This window comes from Neofelis nebulosa, chromosome 12 (assembly GCF_028018385.1).
Source record: "Neofelis nebulosa isolate mNeoNeb1 chromosome 12, mNeoNeb1.pri, whole genome shotgun sequence".
NCBI lineage: Eukaryota > Metazoa > Chordata > Mammalia > Carnivora > Felidae > Neofelis > Neofelis nebulosa.
The window spans coordinates 10,651,984-10,668,757 of record NC_080793.1 but is presented as its reverse complement, the minus strand read 5'-3'; the positions used below and the strand labels follow the sequence as shown (position 1 = coordinate 10,668,757).

The 16,774-nt window shown below is 36.5% G+C and overlaps 1 protein-coding gene across 1 annotated transcript in view; it reads right to left on the bottom strand.

Moving 5' to 3' along the window:
• Window positions 1-2,195: 2,195 nt before the first annotated feature.
• PPP6C (protein phosphatase 6 catalytic subunit) overlaps window positions 2,196-16,774 on the bottom strand; it is a 37,150-nt gene continuing 22,571 nt past the window's right edge. Inside the window, exons 3-7 of the mRNA XM_058694139.1 lie at window positions 12,348-12,413; window positions 11,198-11,339; window positions 6,162-6,241; window positions 5,780-5,989; window positions 2,196-4,910 (exon numbers count right to left, since the gene is read on the bottom strand). Coding sequence (XP_058550122.1) covers window positions 4,662-4,910; window positions 5,780-5,989; window positions 6,162-6,241; window positions 11,198-11,339; window positions 12,348-12,413 — 747 coding nt within the window. The 3' untranslated portion in view covers window positions 2,196-4,661. The remainder of the gene's footprint in view (window positions 4,911-5,779; window positions 5,990-6,161; window positions 6,242-11,197; window positions 11,340-12,347; window positions 12,414-16,774) is intronic.

Below are 16,774 nucleotides of genomic sequence, written 5' to 3'. Positions count from 1 at the left end.
CAAACCAGAAAGGGAAGGGGGAAAAACCAGAAATATCTTTCAGATAAGACTGTGGCAGGTGGGGTCTGATTCCAGGTAGGATCACCAACTCACTAGAAGACTAATTTTGAAGTATCATGCATTACATTTCTTAAAAATAGGGATTAAAATCCCATGTGGTTTTCAAGATCTTTCATAATTGGCCAACTCCTCTCTGATACATGGTTCTGCCAACAGAGCTGTAGCTTTTCATTTCTTATGCCTTCCCAAGAGGTACCCTCAAGTCCCATCTTCATGTCACATGTAAGTTCTAGTAATCTCCGCTTCTGTGTTTTTACTATATAAGAAATGTATATCCCATCATTCCAGTTCACATTTAATTCACACTTCCTCTTTTAAGCCTTCCCCAATTACTCTATCCTATGTCAAACACTTCCTTCTCCAAATTTGTTGTACTTCCAGAAGCCTCACTATATTAGCAACTATCTATTGCCTTAGATTACTCTTACTTCCCAACTACATTTAATTTGGGCAAATACTATATTAGAGTGAGCCCTCAATAAATAGCAGCTTTGGGCCAGGGACCAGGTGCTTTATGTGTGCTGTTTTTAATCTGGAGGTTAACCCTGTATGGTATTCTTATTTTAGACACAGAATTTTAGGATCTAGAGAACCCAACTCACTCAGGATCATACAGCTACAAAAACCAACAATGCTTCAGATGGCTTAAGAGGGTTTAAGATGTACTCTTGCATATCCTAAAGGAGTTGAAGTTCCAGCTCTCCTATGCAACCTTGGACAAGTTACCTATCCTAAGTCTGTTTCCTCATCTGAAGGGGCAGGGGGGCAGGGCACAGAAAGAGGTAATATAGTCATAGAACCATAGTAAAGGTAAACACAAAATAGGGCATGTACATCATTTAGCTAAGTTAGCTATTACTGCCTGGCAGAGCTGAGTTTTTACATAGATCTGACCCCAGAGCCTATATTCTTTATGCTATTCCATAACGCCTCCATGTATTCTTTTATATCTCATTCCCATTTATACCCAAAAGCAGAGTGCTGAGAATAGTGGATGTCCAGGGTTTGAGTGGAACATACTTACGTAGTATTTTTGTTGATACACACAAAAAAATCTTCACAAATTTCATGCAGTTTTGAATAAAGAAAATATTTGAGTGATCCAAGTCAGAATAGTCTTACTCTCCTGAGGGTAAAAAAGGCAATCACCAACTGATTGGTAAGGAAATAGAAAATTAAGAAGAGGGGAATAAGGAACAAACAGTCCCCCAAGCATCTACTGTGTCGGACACCATGCTAGGGGACTTTGCAAATGCTTCTGGGTGTTTTACTACTGTATACTTCATCAGCATGAATACACACTGTAAACACATAATTGAAAGAGTTGTGACATCTCGTGATGCATGGTTCTGGGCATGGGGTCCAGGACATAACAATGACTACTTCCTTTAAAGAACTGGAACACTTAGCTCAAAGTCAAATGCAAAACAAGAAAAAGTTTCGCTTCTGTTTACTAGTCAAGCAACCAAGTGAAGGAATAAGCATTTTTTAGTTTAAATTGTGTTATATAAAATGCTAACTTTTGGTCGGGACATGCTACAGACTATGCATCAGATAAAATTTTCTGACAAACTTCCTATAATCTTTTTATTAATTTACACTGAGAATATAGCACCTTTCATCCAAGGAACTGAAGGTGCTTTACAAACATTAGCATTTAAAAAACAATTACAATGAAAAATCTGGATTCGTGCTGTTAAATCTCTTCGACTCCAGATACACAATTTTCTGGAGGCTGATGGAAAGCAATTCTATTTCTGACAACGAAAAAGGCTCAGAAAGAGTTCAGATTTGCTTTCACAATACAGGCATTTCCAAAACCTGGTGCTGGGCTCACAAAGCAAAAACACACAAATTTTAATGCAATGAACAGTATTTCAAACCTTATTTCAAAAGCAAAACCCAGGGTTTAAGACGTCACAATCTTCCAACAGTTCTAGTCATCCAGACGGAGTAGGAGCTGATGCATGTTGCATATGAGATGTGCTCTTGATCCAGGCTTTTTACGTTCACACCCAAATGAACACATTTAAAGTGGTGACATGTTTCAGAAAAAAGCATTAACCTATAAAAAGCTAGCCAAGAGCATATCAGGAAGAGGGGAAAGGGAGTCATTGGCAATTAAAAGTAGACAGTTCTCACTAGAGCCTAGGACACTTTATTAGAAACCAAGTATTATCATCAGCAAATAAAAATAGTTATCACCCCCATTAATACAACATAAAGGATTTTACATTCAGCCTAGATACAGGGAGTAACAGATCCTCCTGCCTACAAATCTATGACTTGCAAGTATCTTCCACTACATGATTACTCTATATCGTACATAGCCCTTATTTAGTAGAGGGATCCAAATATTCCTTTTAGGCTTACAAAGTCCAATACATTCACTCTCTCTTCCCTTTACATGTCTAATAGTAAAAACTATTTTTTTTTCATGCAAAAAAGCCATTATTCAGCTGAAGAGAAAAAAATCAGACAAAATAGAGATGGCAATTAAGGAATGGACAGATTATTATTGGCACATGCCCAACTAGTGACAAACAAATGCATTACACCATGACTTAAAAATAAAGGTCACATTACAGGGATGACTAAAACAACTACATCAATCTGAGCTAGGGAGTGTCAAATGGGAAGGGAGGGCTGAGGTTACCGATTTTATTGGTACAACTTCAAAGCAGAGGAGCAAGCACTTAAATACAATTTATGGTAACAGAAAAAAATACTGCAGAGAGCTGTTCAAAGACCACACCAAGTTGTCTGTATCATTAATTTCCAGTGTTTCACAATTAGTAAAATACATAGCTACATATCCCTGTAAGATAAAAATACCTTTCCCCCTGAATTACACTGGGGTCAGGGCAGTAACACAAAGCTACTGACCCAACAGTTCAAGTGTGTGCAGCAAATGTCTTAGCCACTTCTTTCATATAGCTATACAATTAGAAACTAAACAAGGAGCTAGGTGGTTGTGGAAAAAAAAAACAAAAAACAAAACATTATTGTGCTCATTTAATAAAAAAGAAAAAAAAACCCTGATGAAAAATTATGTGCCAAGAAGCTTAGACTATAAAGATTTTTTATTGCATTTTTAGGTAACCTGGAAGTTCTTATCCTGAAGGGGAAAAGTTGGTTTTCAAAACTACCTGAACAGATACTAAAGTGCTTTATTAACTGGCTGGCTTCACAAAGATTTCCTGGAATGACAAAAATTAATTATAGTAGTAAAGGGATACCAACTATTTCACAAAATAGTAAATTCCGACATCACTCATGACCAGAGTCATAAGAGACACTGGAACACTTGTCCTTATTAAGTGGACAGTTGCATATAAAGAACTGATCATCACACCCTTTGAATATTCAAATTACTTACACAAAGCCGAAACATGGTATCACAGACCTTTACAAAAAAAGGACAATTTGTTTCTTCCTACACTTTTTTAAATTTTGCTTCCAATTACAGTTCACAAATACAAGAGTCCTGACTTTTCAACCTTTCCAGTTGCAGTTAAAAAATGAACACTTTCTAAAAGTTAAGGTCAAGTGTTACAACAAGAGAAGAATGATTCCCATCAAAAAGTACACAGATTTTACTTAATGATACTCATGATAGTTTGTAAACTGGATCGATCACATTCTACTCAACTGGTATCAAATGAACACATCAGCATTACAAGTATTAAATGTTTTTCTATTACTCTAGAGAATATAAACCAAAACATTAATATGGCAGTTATGTTCTTTAGGCACAGTTTAGTGATTTTTTTTTTTTTTAAATAAATAGTATTGAATTTCAGTTGAAGTTTTAAACTCAATAACCAAAGGGTCAAGAACTCTGATTAGGAGGGGGGGAAAAAGAATAACTTTAACAATGTAAGCTGTTTAAAATTTCTAACACTTTAACCTATCTGGGTTTTATTTAAGAGTACTTTATTAAAAAATACAAGGAATCTGAAAAAAGATCAATACAATTATCTTACTGTACAAAGTCGTATGCTGTAGCAGTTTTAACTAAAATTTAAAAACACAACAAGGAGGGCAGCCCTTTAGACCAATTTATTTTATATCCACTTAAAATATCATCCAACAAAGGACAATGACGTTTACATCTGGGACAGGTATACATAACTCGAGGCATCTGCAGTCCATCATGCCCACTGAATAACAACTTTGCTGCTGAAATTTCTTAAAACTTACCAAACTAAAACAAAAGGCTGAATGATACAAAAGGAGGAGCATTTCGGTGTAGTCTGTTCTGTCAATTGGCTTTTTAAAAAGAGGAAACACATCCTGTTTCCCCCAGACCAGTAAATAAGCAAGAGCTACATGCAGCAGTGTGAGTATTAAGACATTTCTCAAGTCTTTTCAAATGAGTCCAAGGTGGGGATGGGATGGGGGAGAAAATTGATAGAAAAACATTGCTATAGACACCGTAACAAACAATAAATTTAGATAATTTAAAATTAAAAAAAAAAAGGCAAGAGGCAGCATTTCAGCAGCAAAGTGCTCGATAAAAAGTATATTGAAGAGGGTAATACACGAGAGTTGGGGTAAGAAGAGGGCAGAAAAATGGGTCAGCAGGATGGGCGAAGGCCTCAAAGGAAATACGGCGTCGTCGTTCTGGGAGGAATAACACGTTCTGAATCTGGAACTGCCCGGAATAACTTTGGTTCTCTTGTATTTACATCTTTGAAGACCATGATCGAAGCAATATTTCCACAACGATAGCAGTAATTAGGAGCTGACCATACTGTTACCAGCTTCTCATCAAACATAAATTTATAGCCTTCGTGCACTAGTTGGTGTGCTCTGCAGATGAGTTTTAAGTTGTTGATATGAACAAACTGCAATTTAGAAAGGTTTTGTTAAGTAACCAGCACATTAAAAAAAAATCATGCTACATCAATAAAAGAATAATATCTAATGAAGTATAAATCCTGTTACTACTAGAGTTCTCATGATTACAAAACCCATTCTACTAGTTATCCCCCAAAATTCCAGTAAGTTACACACAAATACAGCTGCTTTGGCCTAAGTTATGGAAATCATCCAGTCACGTGATTATTTAGAAGTTTCTGGACAAAAAAACATTCTATAAGTACTAGCAGATATGAAAAAAGTTTTTATGGTGTAATAATAAGTATATTGCTATTAATATCTATCATACTGAGGGTTTAGTATGATCCTTAAAAGAATTCTGAGATTTATCGTCCTTCTTTTGTAACTTAACAGAAGCTCAGAGAACATAAATAACTTACTTAAATTATGCTGAACCCAGCTCTTTCATTCCATTATGCTGGATTACTTCCTTATATAAGCTCATCCCTACATGTGTATGTAATGTGTATTTTTTTTAACTGAAAACAGCCTAACCTCAAAAGTTGGCTTTTCACTATAAATACACATATCAAATCATCATGATGTACATCTAAAACTAATACAATGTTACACGTCAATTACATCTCAATTAAAAATATAGTAAAAATTGTTTACCTGTGTGTGTGTGTCTATCTTGCCCTTGCTATATTAATATTTAATTGCAATATTTGAAAGAAAAGAAACATTTATTTTATACATATTACCAAGTGGATACTGAGGAAGACATACATGATAAGCTAGATGAGAAACAGACGATTGTTCTCTATAGCCACGTAGTTCTTTACGTAGTCTACTAGCAACCAACAAACCATTTTCTCAAAAAAACTGGCTTTACCTCATTTGTGACCTTTGCGCCAAAAAGCCAACCTGCTCCTCGGGGACTGATTGCCCAAGTATCCACATCTTCAGGATCTGACCAAACCAGATCACAAAATGCTCCTTTATGAGGAATTTCCTGATTCCGTTCAATGGTTCGAATTTGATCCAGTGTTTTGATATCAGGAGATAAACCACCATGAACACACAAAATCTGCTCATCTATTAACTAGCAAAAAGGATAACAGAGTTGAAAGTGTAATAATAAACCCAGTCATATCTAAATTCATCGATGAATGCTAATGATAACAATATAATTGAGATGGCAATTGGATGAAAGTATGCAAAGTGTTACTGGCAGGAAAATACTTAAGCTTTTACAAAGATTTCCATAAACTTACAGCTGCTACTGTGAGCATGTCGAAAACTTTGGTACAGTATCTCCAGGCATTAGCATTTCCATATTTGGTTTGGCACTCATCTATCAAAGAAACAGAAGAGTTCTCATTAATGAAGTTCTGAATCTGCTGATAAAAATAAAGAATACTTCCAATAATAGAGAAGTTTAGCTTAAACTAGGATGGCAAATTATGACACTTATTGAGCCCTGGTAGGTCTTCCATGTACAGCCATGAAGGAGACGAGTGTTTAACTAGTCTAAGAATGTGGTCCTGCTTTTCATTCGAGAAGCAGCCCTACAAAGCAGCTGAAATCAACATGCTATATTCAGGGAGAGCTAAATATTAAATTCACATAACCCCAAACAAATGCTTTTATCTAGTATGTTATTCACACTGGACAATTCTATCAAGCTGAGTAATTTCTTTAATGTGAAGACCTTATTCTCCTAGGGTAAACTAATTAGAGGACCCTTAATTACAGGAGCATGGGTAATTCCTATCTCAACATTTCTCAGGCCTAGATTGTCTCCTCTGAGATTTCTGCAAATCATGCAATGAAATACTTGAGCTTCAGTAAGTACACCTGCAGTCATCACTGGGAGACAGACTGCCAATCAGGTCCTTACATATTCCTAGCTGAACACTTTCTATGCTGTCTACAACAGTTAATAGGATATTCATCTCTTCTTTCAATTAATACCATGGAAGTTCTGTTCTTTGACTTCTTCCTTAATTTTGAAAAAAAAAAAAAAAAAGTAACATATCGTTATTACAATGATATAGAAGACTACAGGGTATGGTCCATCCTCATGATTCTCTAAATTACATGTCTGTGTGAAGCAGGATCCTTATGTAAACTCACCATGAGAGAGAGAGCCAAAGCATAAGAGACTCGTAAAAACTGAGAACAAACTGAGGGCTGACGGGGGGTGGGTGATGGGTATTGAAGAGGGCATCTTTTGGGATGAGCACTGGGTGTTGTATGGAAACCAATTTGACAATAAATTTCATATATTTAAAAAAAAAAAGAAAGAAAAAAAAAGAAAAAAGAAACTCACCATGAGAGCGCTAACACTGAGCTGAGCTTGCAGACAGGAATCTTGTCTTTTTCATCTTCATACATACACAAAGAATTTGGTTCATAATAAATGCTCAGTATACATTTATCAGTGTGAACTGAAGGCCCAATATAATTAATAGCTATATATGGACATTTTTACTACTTCAAAATCAATGTTAAGTTCCATGCTGACTAAAATTATCTCCCACCTGAGGAGCTCGTGGGCTTCCTGTCATTAAAACCATAGATGGGCACAGCTTGGGAACAAGAGAATTCAATACTAGATGTTATGCTGTTGTCATTTTCTTCGGTAAAGGCATCTTGATTAAAATCTTGTCTTTAAAAAAAAAAAGTCTTCCTTCTCTTCCTCCTTTTTTGCCTTGCATTGATAAATGTTGGTCAGGGGCACCTGGATGGCTCAGTGAGTTTAGTGTCCCACTTCAGCTCAAGTCATGAGCTGTAGGTTCGTGAGCTCAAGCCCCACATCAGGATTCTTTGTTCCCCATCTTTGCCCCTCCCCTACTCATGAGCATGCCAGCGCATGCGCACATGCACTCTCTCTCTCTCTCAAAAATAAACGTTAAAAAAATAGACGTTGAGCAAAAATGAACTACTGGGACTTCATCAAAATAAAAAGCTTCTGCACAGAGAAGGAAACAATCAGCAAAACTAAAAGGCAACCGACAGAATGGGAGAAGATATTTGCAAATGGCATATCAGATAAAGGGTTAGTATCCAAAATCTATAAAGAACTTATTAAACTCAACACCCAAAAAGCAAATAATCCAGTGAAGAAATGGGCGAAAGAGATGAATAGACACTTCTCCAAGGAAGACATCCAGATAGCCAACCGACACATGAAAAAATGCTCAACCTCACGCATCATCAGGGAAATACAAATCAAAACCACAATGAGATACCACCTTACTACTGTCAGAATGGCTAACATTAACAACTCAGGGAACAACAGATGTTGGCAAGGATGTGGAGAAAGAGGATCTCTTTTGCATTGTTGGTGGGAATGCAAGCTGGTGCAGCCACTCTGGAAAACAGTATGGAGGTTCCTCAAAAAAACTAAAAATAGAACTACCCTATGACCCAACAATTGCACTACTAGGCGTTTATCCACGGGATACAGGTGTGCTGTTTCTAAGGGACACATGCACCCCCATATTTATAGCAGCACTATTCACAATAGCCAAAGTATGGAAAGAGCCCATATGTCCATCGATGGATGAATGGATAAAGAAGATGTGGTATATATATACAATGGAGTATTTACTCGGCAATCAAAAAGAATGAAATCTTGCCATTTGCAACTACGTGGATGGAACTGGAGGGTATTATGCAAAGTGAAATTAGAGAAAGACAAAAATCATATGACTTCACTCATATGAGGACTTTAAAAGACAAAACAGATGAACATAAGGGAAGGGAAACAAAAGTAATATAAAAACAGAGAGGGGGACAAAACAGAAGAGACTCATAAATATGGAGAACAAACTGAGGGTGGCTGGAGGGGTTGTGGGAGGGGGGATGGGCTAAACGGGTAAGGGGCATTAAAGAATCTACTCCTGAAATCATTGTTTCACTATATGCTAACTAATTTGAATGTAAATTTTAAAAAATAAAAAATAAAATTTAAAAAAAGATGTTGATTGGGGCACCTAAGTAGCTTAGTTGGTTAAGCATCCAACGGGCTCAGATCATGATCTCAAAGCTCGCAGGTTCAAGCCCTGCATCAGGCTCTGTGCTGACAGCTCAGAGCCTGGAGACTGCATTGGATTCTGTGTCTCCCTCTCTCTGCCCCTCCCCTGGTCACACTTTGCCTCTTTCTCTCTTTCTCTCTCTCAAAAATAAACACTAAAAAAAATGTAAACTTATAAAAAAAAAGTTGGTCAAATTTGGGGGTGTAGTAATATGTATAATAACAAGCTTAGAGCCAGTTGGCTTTTACTAACACCAAAGTATGTACTATCCAAACTATTAACTGTCTTGCAAAAGAATCAAAAAATTTTAATTCAAATGGTACTTGGTATTTTATGAATGAAAACCAGAAGTAACTTGTAAAAACAAGTAACAGCCATCTAACTTTTCAATTACTAATAACAAAGTTATATAAACAATAAATTATCAAAATTTCTCAATTTAATAATTCACAATGGCTTACAAATCAAAGAGTTAAGAGTTTACTTATCTTTATTTTTTAGCTTACCTTTATAATGACAAAAAAGAATCCAAAATATAAAATCCAAAACTAAAGGGTCATGACATAAATATTTTCAAATTTCTCAATATCCACCTTAACTGTGCTTAAGGAAATTTCATGTTAATAATCTCAATAGCTCTGCTATCGTCTTCAAAGAGCTTCCTAACCTCATTTTTTTTTTTTTTTAAAGATTTTATTTTATTTAAGTTTGAAAGAGCTTGTGTGCACATGCACAAGACGAGGGTTGGGGACAGAGAGACAGGGAGAGAGAGAATCTCAAGCAGGCTTCATGCTGACAGCGTCAGCACCCCTGAAAGATTAATTGATTCATGGCGCCCCTAACAGGTTTTACTTTTAAGTAATCTCTATATTCAACCTAGGGCTCGAACTCACAACCCAATAATCAAGAGTTACATGCTTTACCGACTGAGCCAGCCAGCCTCTCTCTAACCTCATTTTTTAAAACTTTCAACCATATAAAAGTTTTATAGAAGCAGATATTTTTCTTTTAGTGGCTAAGTTCTGTTTCTGATCCCTGAGGTCCTGGCATTCTCTGGAGCAAGCACACAGGCAGACATATGGATACATACATACATACATAATTTTACATATGTAAAAGGATATTCTTTCAGCTATGTGTATAACAGCAATTTAAAAACAACTCCAAGGTTCAATGTTAAAGGTATTAGTTTAATCAATTATAGTACATCCATATAGTGTAATATGATACAACTATAAAAATAATGTCAATGAAGTGAAAAAAGGCTGGTCACAGCATTAAGTGAAAAAAGCAGGTATGCACACACACAAAAATATGTTTACAAACACACACACACACACACATATACATAGAATAGGTTCTCAAACTTTTTTTTTTTTTAATTTTTTTTTAACGTTTATTTATTTTTGAGACAGAGAGAGACAGAGCATGAATGGGGGAGGGTCAGAGAGAGAGGGAGACACAGAATCTGAAGCAGGCTCCAGGCTCTGAGCCATCAGCCCAGAGCCCGACGCGGGGCTCGAACTCACGGATTGCGAGATGGTGACCTGAGTTGAAGTCGGACGCTTAACCGACTGAGCCACCCAGGCACCCCGGTTCTCAAACTTTCAAGAGCAGAACATTCACCTTTAGCAGATTCTAGGATTCCCACTCCAAAAGGTTTTCAGTGGGGTCCAACAATGCACATTTTTAACAAGCACCCCAGATGATTCCAATAAGGTAAACTGAGCACTACAGTTTGAGGCACACATCTAGAAAGATGCACACCAAAAATTTAAGAATAGCTCTCTCACCAGGGGCACCTGGTTGGTTGAGTGTCCAACTCTTGATTTTGGCTCAGGTCATGATCTCGCAGTTTATGAGACTGAGCCCCACAATGGGCTCTGTGCTGACAGTGCAGAGTCCGCTTGGGATTCTCTCTCTCCCTCTCTCTCTACCCCTACCCCACTCTCATGCATGCTCATGCTCTTTCACTCTCTCAAAATAAATAAGCAAGCATTTAAAAAAAAAAAAAAAAAGAATAGTTCTCTCTCCATGGTAAGGTTCTTGATTGGGGAAAGAAGAGGATTTAAAAGTTGAGAAAGTAGGGGTGCCTACGTGGCTCAGTCAGTTGAGCCAAAGTCATGATACCAAGGTTGTGGGATCGAGCCCCACATCAGGCTCCACACTGAATACAGAGTCTGCTTAGGACTCCGTTTCTCTCTCCCTCTGCCTCTCTTAATCTCAAAAAAAAAAAAAAAAAAGAATCAGAGAATAGAAAGTCTTACCATAAAATCCATACACCTGTGTTATCTGTCTACTCTCATGATTTCCTCGCAAAAGTGTAATACGATCAGGCCATTTAGCCTTTAGTGCAAGAAGGTAAGTGAAGGTCTCCAAACTATAGTAGCCTCTGTCTACAAAATCACCCTGTGAAATAAAAGTTTACAGTTAGAAACAATAGCAACAATATTTTTTTTAATTATACCAAAGTGTACAAACTCAGAGACCCAGTCAAAAATAACAAAAATGAAGAATCAAACATTGAATTATTTGAATATTGGATTTTAACAAAAAATTCAAATTGAAGTAAATAACTATTTCTACTAAATGTCTGTGCTAGTCTTAGGATTCAAGAGCAGTGCAGGAACCTGCTGTGCAATTCTCTCAAGGATCTTCCCTGGAAAATCACCATTTTTCCAATTCTCTATCGCCTACACTAGCAGATATTTCTAAAAGGTCATGTGTGAATCAAAAAATTTTAGATGAATTTCAAAAATCACTTTAACTGCATCAGAAAAGCTACCAAATTGAAGAAATAGTATTTTTGTAAAAGCAGATACCAAAATTATACTACTGTTCTGGGTTCAGCTTTGTATTTAACAACTGCATGTAAAGCTATACTAATTACACTTCTCATTAATGTCTTACTTGGGACAATATTAGAACAATTGGAAGACACCTAAAAGAATAGGAAAGTGACCCACAAACCTTTAGAAGGGAGGAAAATGACAGGATTCAGACAAAATTCAACAGTAACATTACATTCCAAAAGGAAACTAAGTAAATATCCACCTTAATACTAAATGTGTATATGCCTATATTCATCAATCCACAGATTAATAAACGATGAAATTGCTCAAAAAGTGTGATAAAACAACAGTAAAATTAAGATTTGTGTCTTAAATCTATGGTTCTGGGGTATATTTGTGCCAGTCACTACTTAGGGCTACAACCCAGTCCTATGCACACAGCAATTTACTAAAGCAATTATTTTCAACTAGATGACATGGCAAAATGTAAAAAAATACAGAATCACCTTTTCATATATTTAAATAGTGAACGTCACATGGCAATGAAATTATTACATAATTTACATGTAGCAAGTCAGATCCTTTCCATTTTAATAAATATTTGGTATCATTGGGGTTTACGTACCATAAATATGTAGTTTGTGTCAGGAACCTGACCTCCAGTTCTGAATAGCTCACAAAGGTCATAAAACTATAAAAGAAAGGCAATATATGCTGATTACAAATTCCTGTGAAGGAGTAAAATAATAAAACTGAGAGCGAAATGTGTAAAGAAGCATTTAATTAAGACCTCAAATATTTACACTTACAAAAAGAAATTAAGTGTGAGCAAAACTGCCAAGCACACAGCTCTCAAGCTTAAAAAAAAGCACTAAAATAAATCTCACAATTACCATTAAAGTCATTCCTAGATCATTAATATTACAGGCCTTCCCCCTCAAATTTCTGTCATTTATCTCCCCATCTATCACTTGAGAATTTTTTTTTTTAAGTAATTTCTATGCACAGCATGGGGCTTGAACTCACGACTCTGAGATTAAGACTTGCATGCTCTACAGACTGAGACAGCCAGGCATTCCATCACTTGAGTATTTGAAATAACTGATCATTTATCTAACTTGTCAATAAGCTAACCTAACCACCCCACCACATACTCAGTATCTATTTTAATGAGACAAAAGATAAGAAAACAGGGGCGCCTGGGTGGCTCAGTCGGTTAAGCATCCGACTTCAGCTCAGGTCACGATCTTGCGGTCCGTGAGTTCGAGCCCCGTGTCGGGCTCTGGGCTGATGGCTCAGAGCCTGGAGCCTGCTTCCAATTCTGTGTCTCCCTCTCTCTCTGCCCCTCCCCCGTTCATGCTCTGTCTCTGTCTCAAAAATTAATAAAACGTTAAAAAAAAAAAATTAAAAAAAAAGATAAGAAAACAAGTGGATAAGAATTTCTTTCAAAGAATAAATTTATATGATACTTCATAGTATCTTGAAGAGCAAATCAACCTACCTTCCTACACTCTACTTTGGAGATGTGTGTACCCTCAGGCTCTACAGCTATGGAGGGTCTTCTCAATAATTAGTAAAACAGAACTGTTTATTTCATCATATTCTATTTGACTGAAAATTGGAAACTGATAAATTGTCCATTTGGTAACTTCAGTCAACTAGATTATCTTAATCCTAATTTCTAAAGAAAACTTCACAGTTTTTCTAAGAAAGGATTTTGAATTAAAGGAATTGACTGTAATATACCAACTACAACTAATTATTTCCTATACAGTTATCTTCTACACTTGAAACTAAAAAATTATTACTTAAATTTCTAACACTTAAAACAGTACAGAAATCTTAGTCACAGTGAAAAAAACTGAAATTTAAATGTTAACTACTAAAAGAAATAAAGCACTACTCTTTATAATGTTTCATAAATCTGAAGCGTTGTTACTTGCTTAGAGTTAAGAAAAACTTTAACAAGTTTACAATAAAATTTTCCTATCTTCTTAAAATTAGCAAGCAAATAAATGAAACAAATGTTCAACTCAGTCAAGTGGTAAACTTTTGTCCAAAGTATTTGCTGTCCATTTCTACTATGTAAAGACCTTCCCTTTGAAAGTATACTTCTCAATTCCCAACCCACAGATGTATATATGATATATATACATATCATTTACATAGTATTTATATACATATATATACACACACACACACACACACAATATGAGCATGTGTGTGTGTGCGTGTGCACACACGTGTTACTCTGGCCTAATATTTCCACTTCTTTGACTATATCCTAAGGGCAAAAAGAAGGAAGGAAGGAAGGAAGGAAGGAAGGAAGGAAGGAAGGAAGGAAGGAAGGAAGGAAGGAAATATATGCTGTGTGAAAATATAGAAAATGTGTTACAACATCATTTATAACAACAAAAGAAACAACCTTCACGACTAACATAAGACACTATTTTAACAAAGTATGATCGGGGCGCCTGGGTGGCGCAGTCGGTTAAGCGTCCGACTTCAGCCGGGTCACGATCTCGCGGTCCGTGAGTTCGAGCCCCACGTCGGGCTCTGGGCTGATGGCTCGGAGCCTGGAGCCTGCTTCCGATTCTGTGTCTCCCTCTCACTCTGCCCCTCCCCCGTTCATGCTCTGTCTCTCTCTGTCCCAAAAATAAATAAAAAACGTTGAAAAAAAAAATTTTTTTTTTAAATAAAAAAAAAAAAAAAAACAAAAAAAAACAAAGTATGATCTACCAACTCAAAGGCCTGGACCAATCGTGAATAATGATTATAATGCCTGGGTGGCTTGTCAGTTGAACATCCAACTTTGGCTCTCATGGTTCATGAGTTCAAGCCCCATGTGAGGCTTTGCACTGACAGCATGGAACCTGCTTCAGATTTTCTGTCTTCCTCTCTCTCTCTGCCCCTCAACTCACTCTCTTTTAAAAATAAATGTTAACATTTTTTTCTTTTAAATATTAATGGTTATGATGGAAACTATGTAGCAAAATAAAAAAAAACAATTAGGGAAAAGAATGTAACACAAAAGTTTACCTATAATAAACTACACAATTTTGTTATGTAAAAATTGAGTACGTACACACAGAGAGTTAGAAAGGGAACATTTAAAAGTTTTATAAAACAGGGGCGCCTGGGTGGCGCAGTCGGTTAAGCGTCCGACTTCAGCCAGGTCACGATCTCGCGGTCCGTGAGTTCGAGCCCCGCGTCAGGCTCTAGGCTGATGGCTCGGAGCCTGGAGCCTGTTTCCGATTCTGTGTCTCCCTCTCTCTCTGCCCCTCCCCCGTTCATGCTCTGTCTCTCTCTGTCCCAAAAATAAATAAAAAAAAAACGTTGAAAAAAAAAAAAAAATTAAAAAAATAAAAGTTTTATAAAACAGTTGCTTTTGTAAAGGTATGGTGGAAGTGTCCTTTAACTCCTATTCATGTTTATAGTTCTTATAGTTCTTATAGCTATATGTTCTTAAATAAAAACTTTTTAAGTTCCCATTTACCCTATATACATTTAAAAGATGATCAAATATTCTGCTTTAGGGACCCAACAGTTCCTGCCCCAGAATGGAAGTTTTGTCAGAATTAACGAACATAATAAACATTTACTGAGAACATGTGAAGACAACTAAGCTTGTCCTACATTACTGGAAGCTCACCTCATCATTTCACAAATAATCTCTAACGTGTATTATGTTTTCCACATCACAGAAACTCTATAAATGTTCTCATTTTAAAACACAAGCAATCCTGAAGTGGATTTTATTCCATTGTTTGAGGCAAGGAAACAGCTGGCTAGCTCAGTAGTTTTCAAACTTCTTAGCTTCAGGAACATTCATAATTCATACTCTTTTTTTTGGGGGGGGGGGACAGAGAGAGACAGAGCATGAACGGGGGAGGGGCAGAGAGAGAAGGAGACACAGAATCGGAAACAGGCTCCAGGCTCCGAGCCATCAGCCCAGAGCCTGACGCGGGGCTCGAACTCACGGACCGTGAGATCGTGACCTGAGCTGAAGTCGGACGCTTAACCGACTGCGCCACCCAGGCGCCCCTCATAATTCATATTCTTAAAAATCAGAGGTCCCCAAAAAGTTTTTTGCTTATATCAACTGCTATTAACCATATTAGAAATTAAAACTAATCACTTTTTAATATTTAATTTTTTAAATCAGTAACAACTCATTAAATAGTAACATACACAGATTTCTAATGAAAAATAAACAATGTTTTCAAAAACAAAACAAATTTAATGTCTGGCTAAATAGAATATGGCTAGATTTTCATAACCTGACTCTACATTCAACCTGTTGGGATATTTTTATTTTACAAAAGAGTATTTTAAGAACTTTAAGAAATAACGGTACATATTCTTTTAATACATCAAAACTTGACAAGTGGTCTTTTCCTACTCTGTTAGTAACAAAGATAGACTGGTCTAACACTCTCAGTAGCTAACACACTGGTCATTTGGAAAACAGAAATGATATTTCATTATACATCACCAAAAATCGTATTTGTTAATATCACACTAACAGAAAAGTAAGTAAATAAGTATGTATGTATGTATGTATGTATGTATGTATGTATGTATGTATGATTTTCCAAAAAAGTCTTTAAGTATCAGAAGCTGATAGCCTCAGGTCACCCAAGTGGCTCAATCGGTCACCTCCAACTCTTGATTTCATCTCAGGTTATGATCTCACAATTTGTGGGTTCAAGCCCTGCATTGGGCTCTGCACTGTCAGAGCTTGCTTGGGATTCTCTCTCTCTCCCTCTCTCTGCCCCTCCCCTACTTGCTCACTCGCGCTCTTGTTCTCTCTCTCTCCCTGGCCCCTCTCAAAAAAAAAAAAAAGTGACAGCATAGGCCTGTCACAAGCTAAAGTAGCCTCTTTTTTTATGGAACACTATTTTTACTTGAGATAATGAAAGACATACTATGGGTATTTGGCAAACATCTTTGCAACAGTGAAGGAAGTGAGCCAGTCACTTCAAGAAAACAATTGACAGTATTTATTGCCAATGACAAAATTTGAGTTTTCAAATGAAAAAAATAGGATTG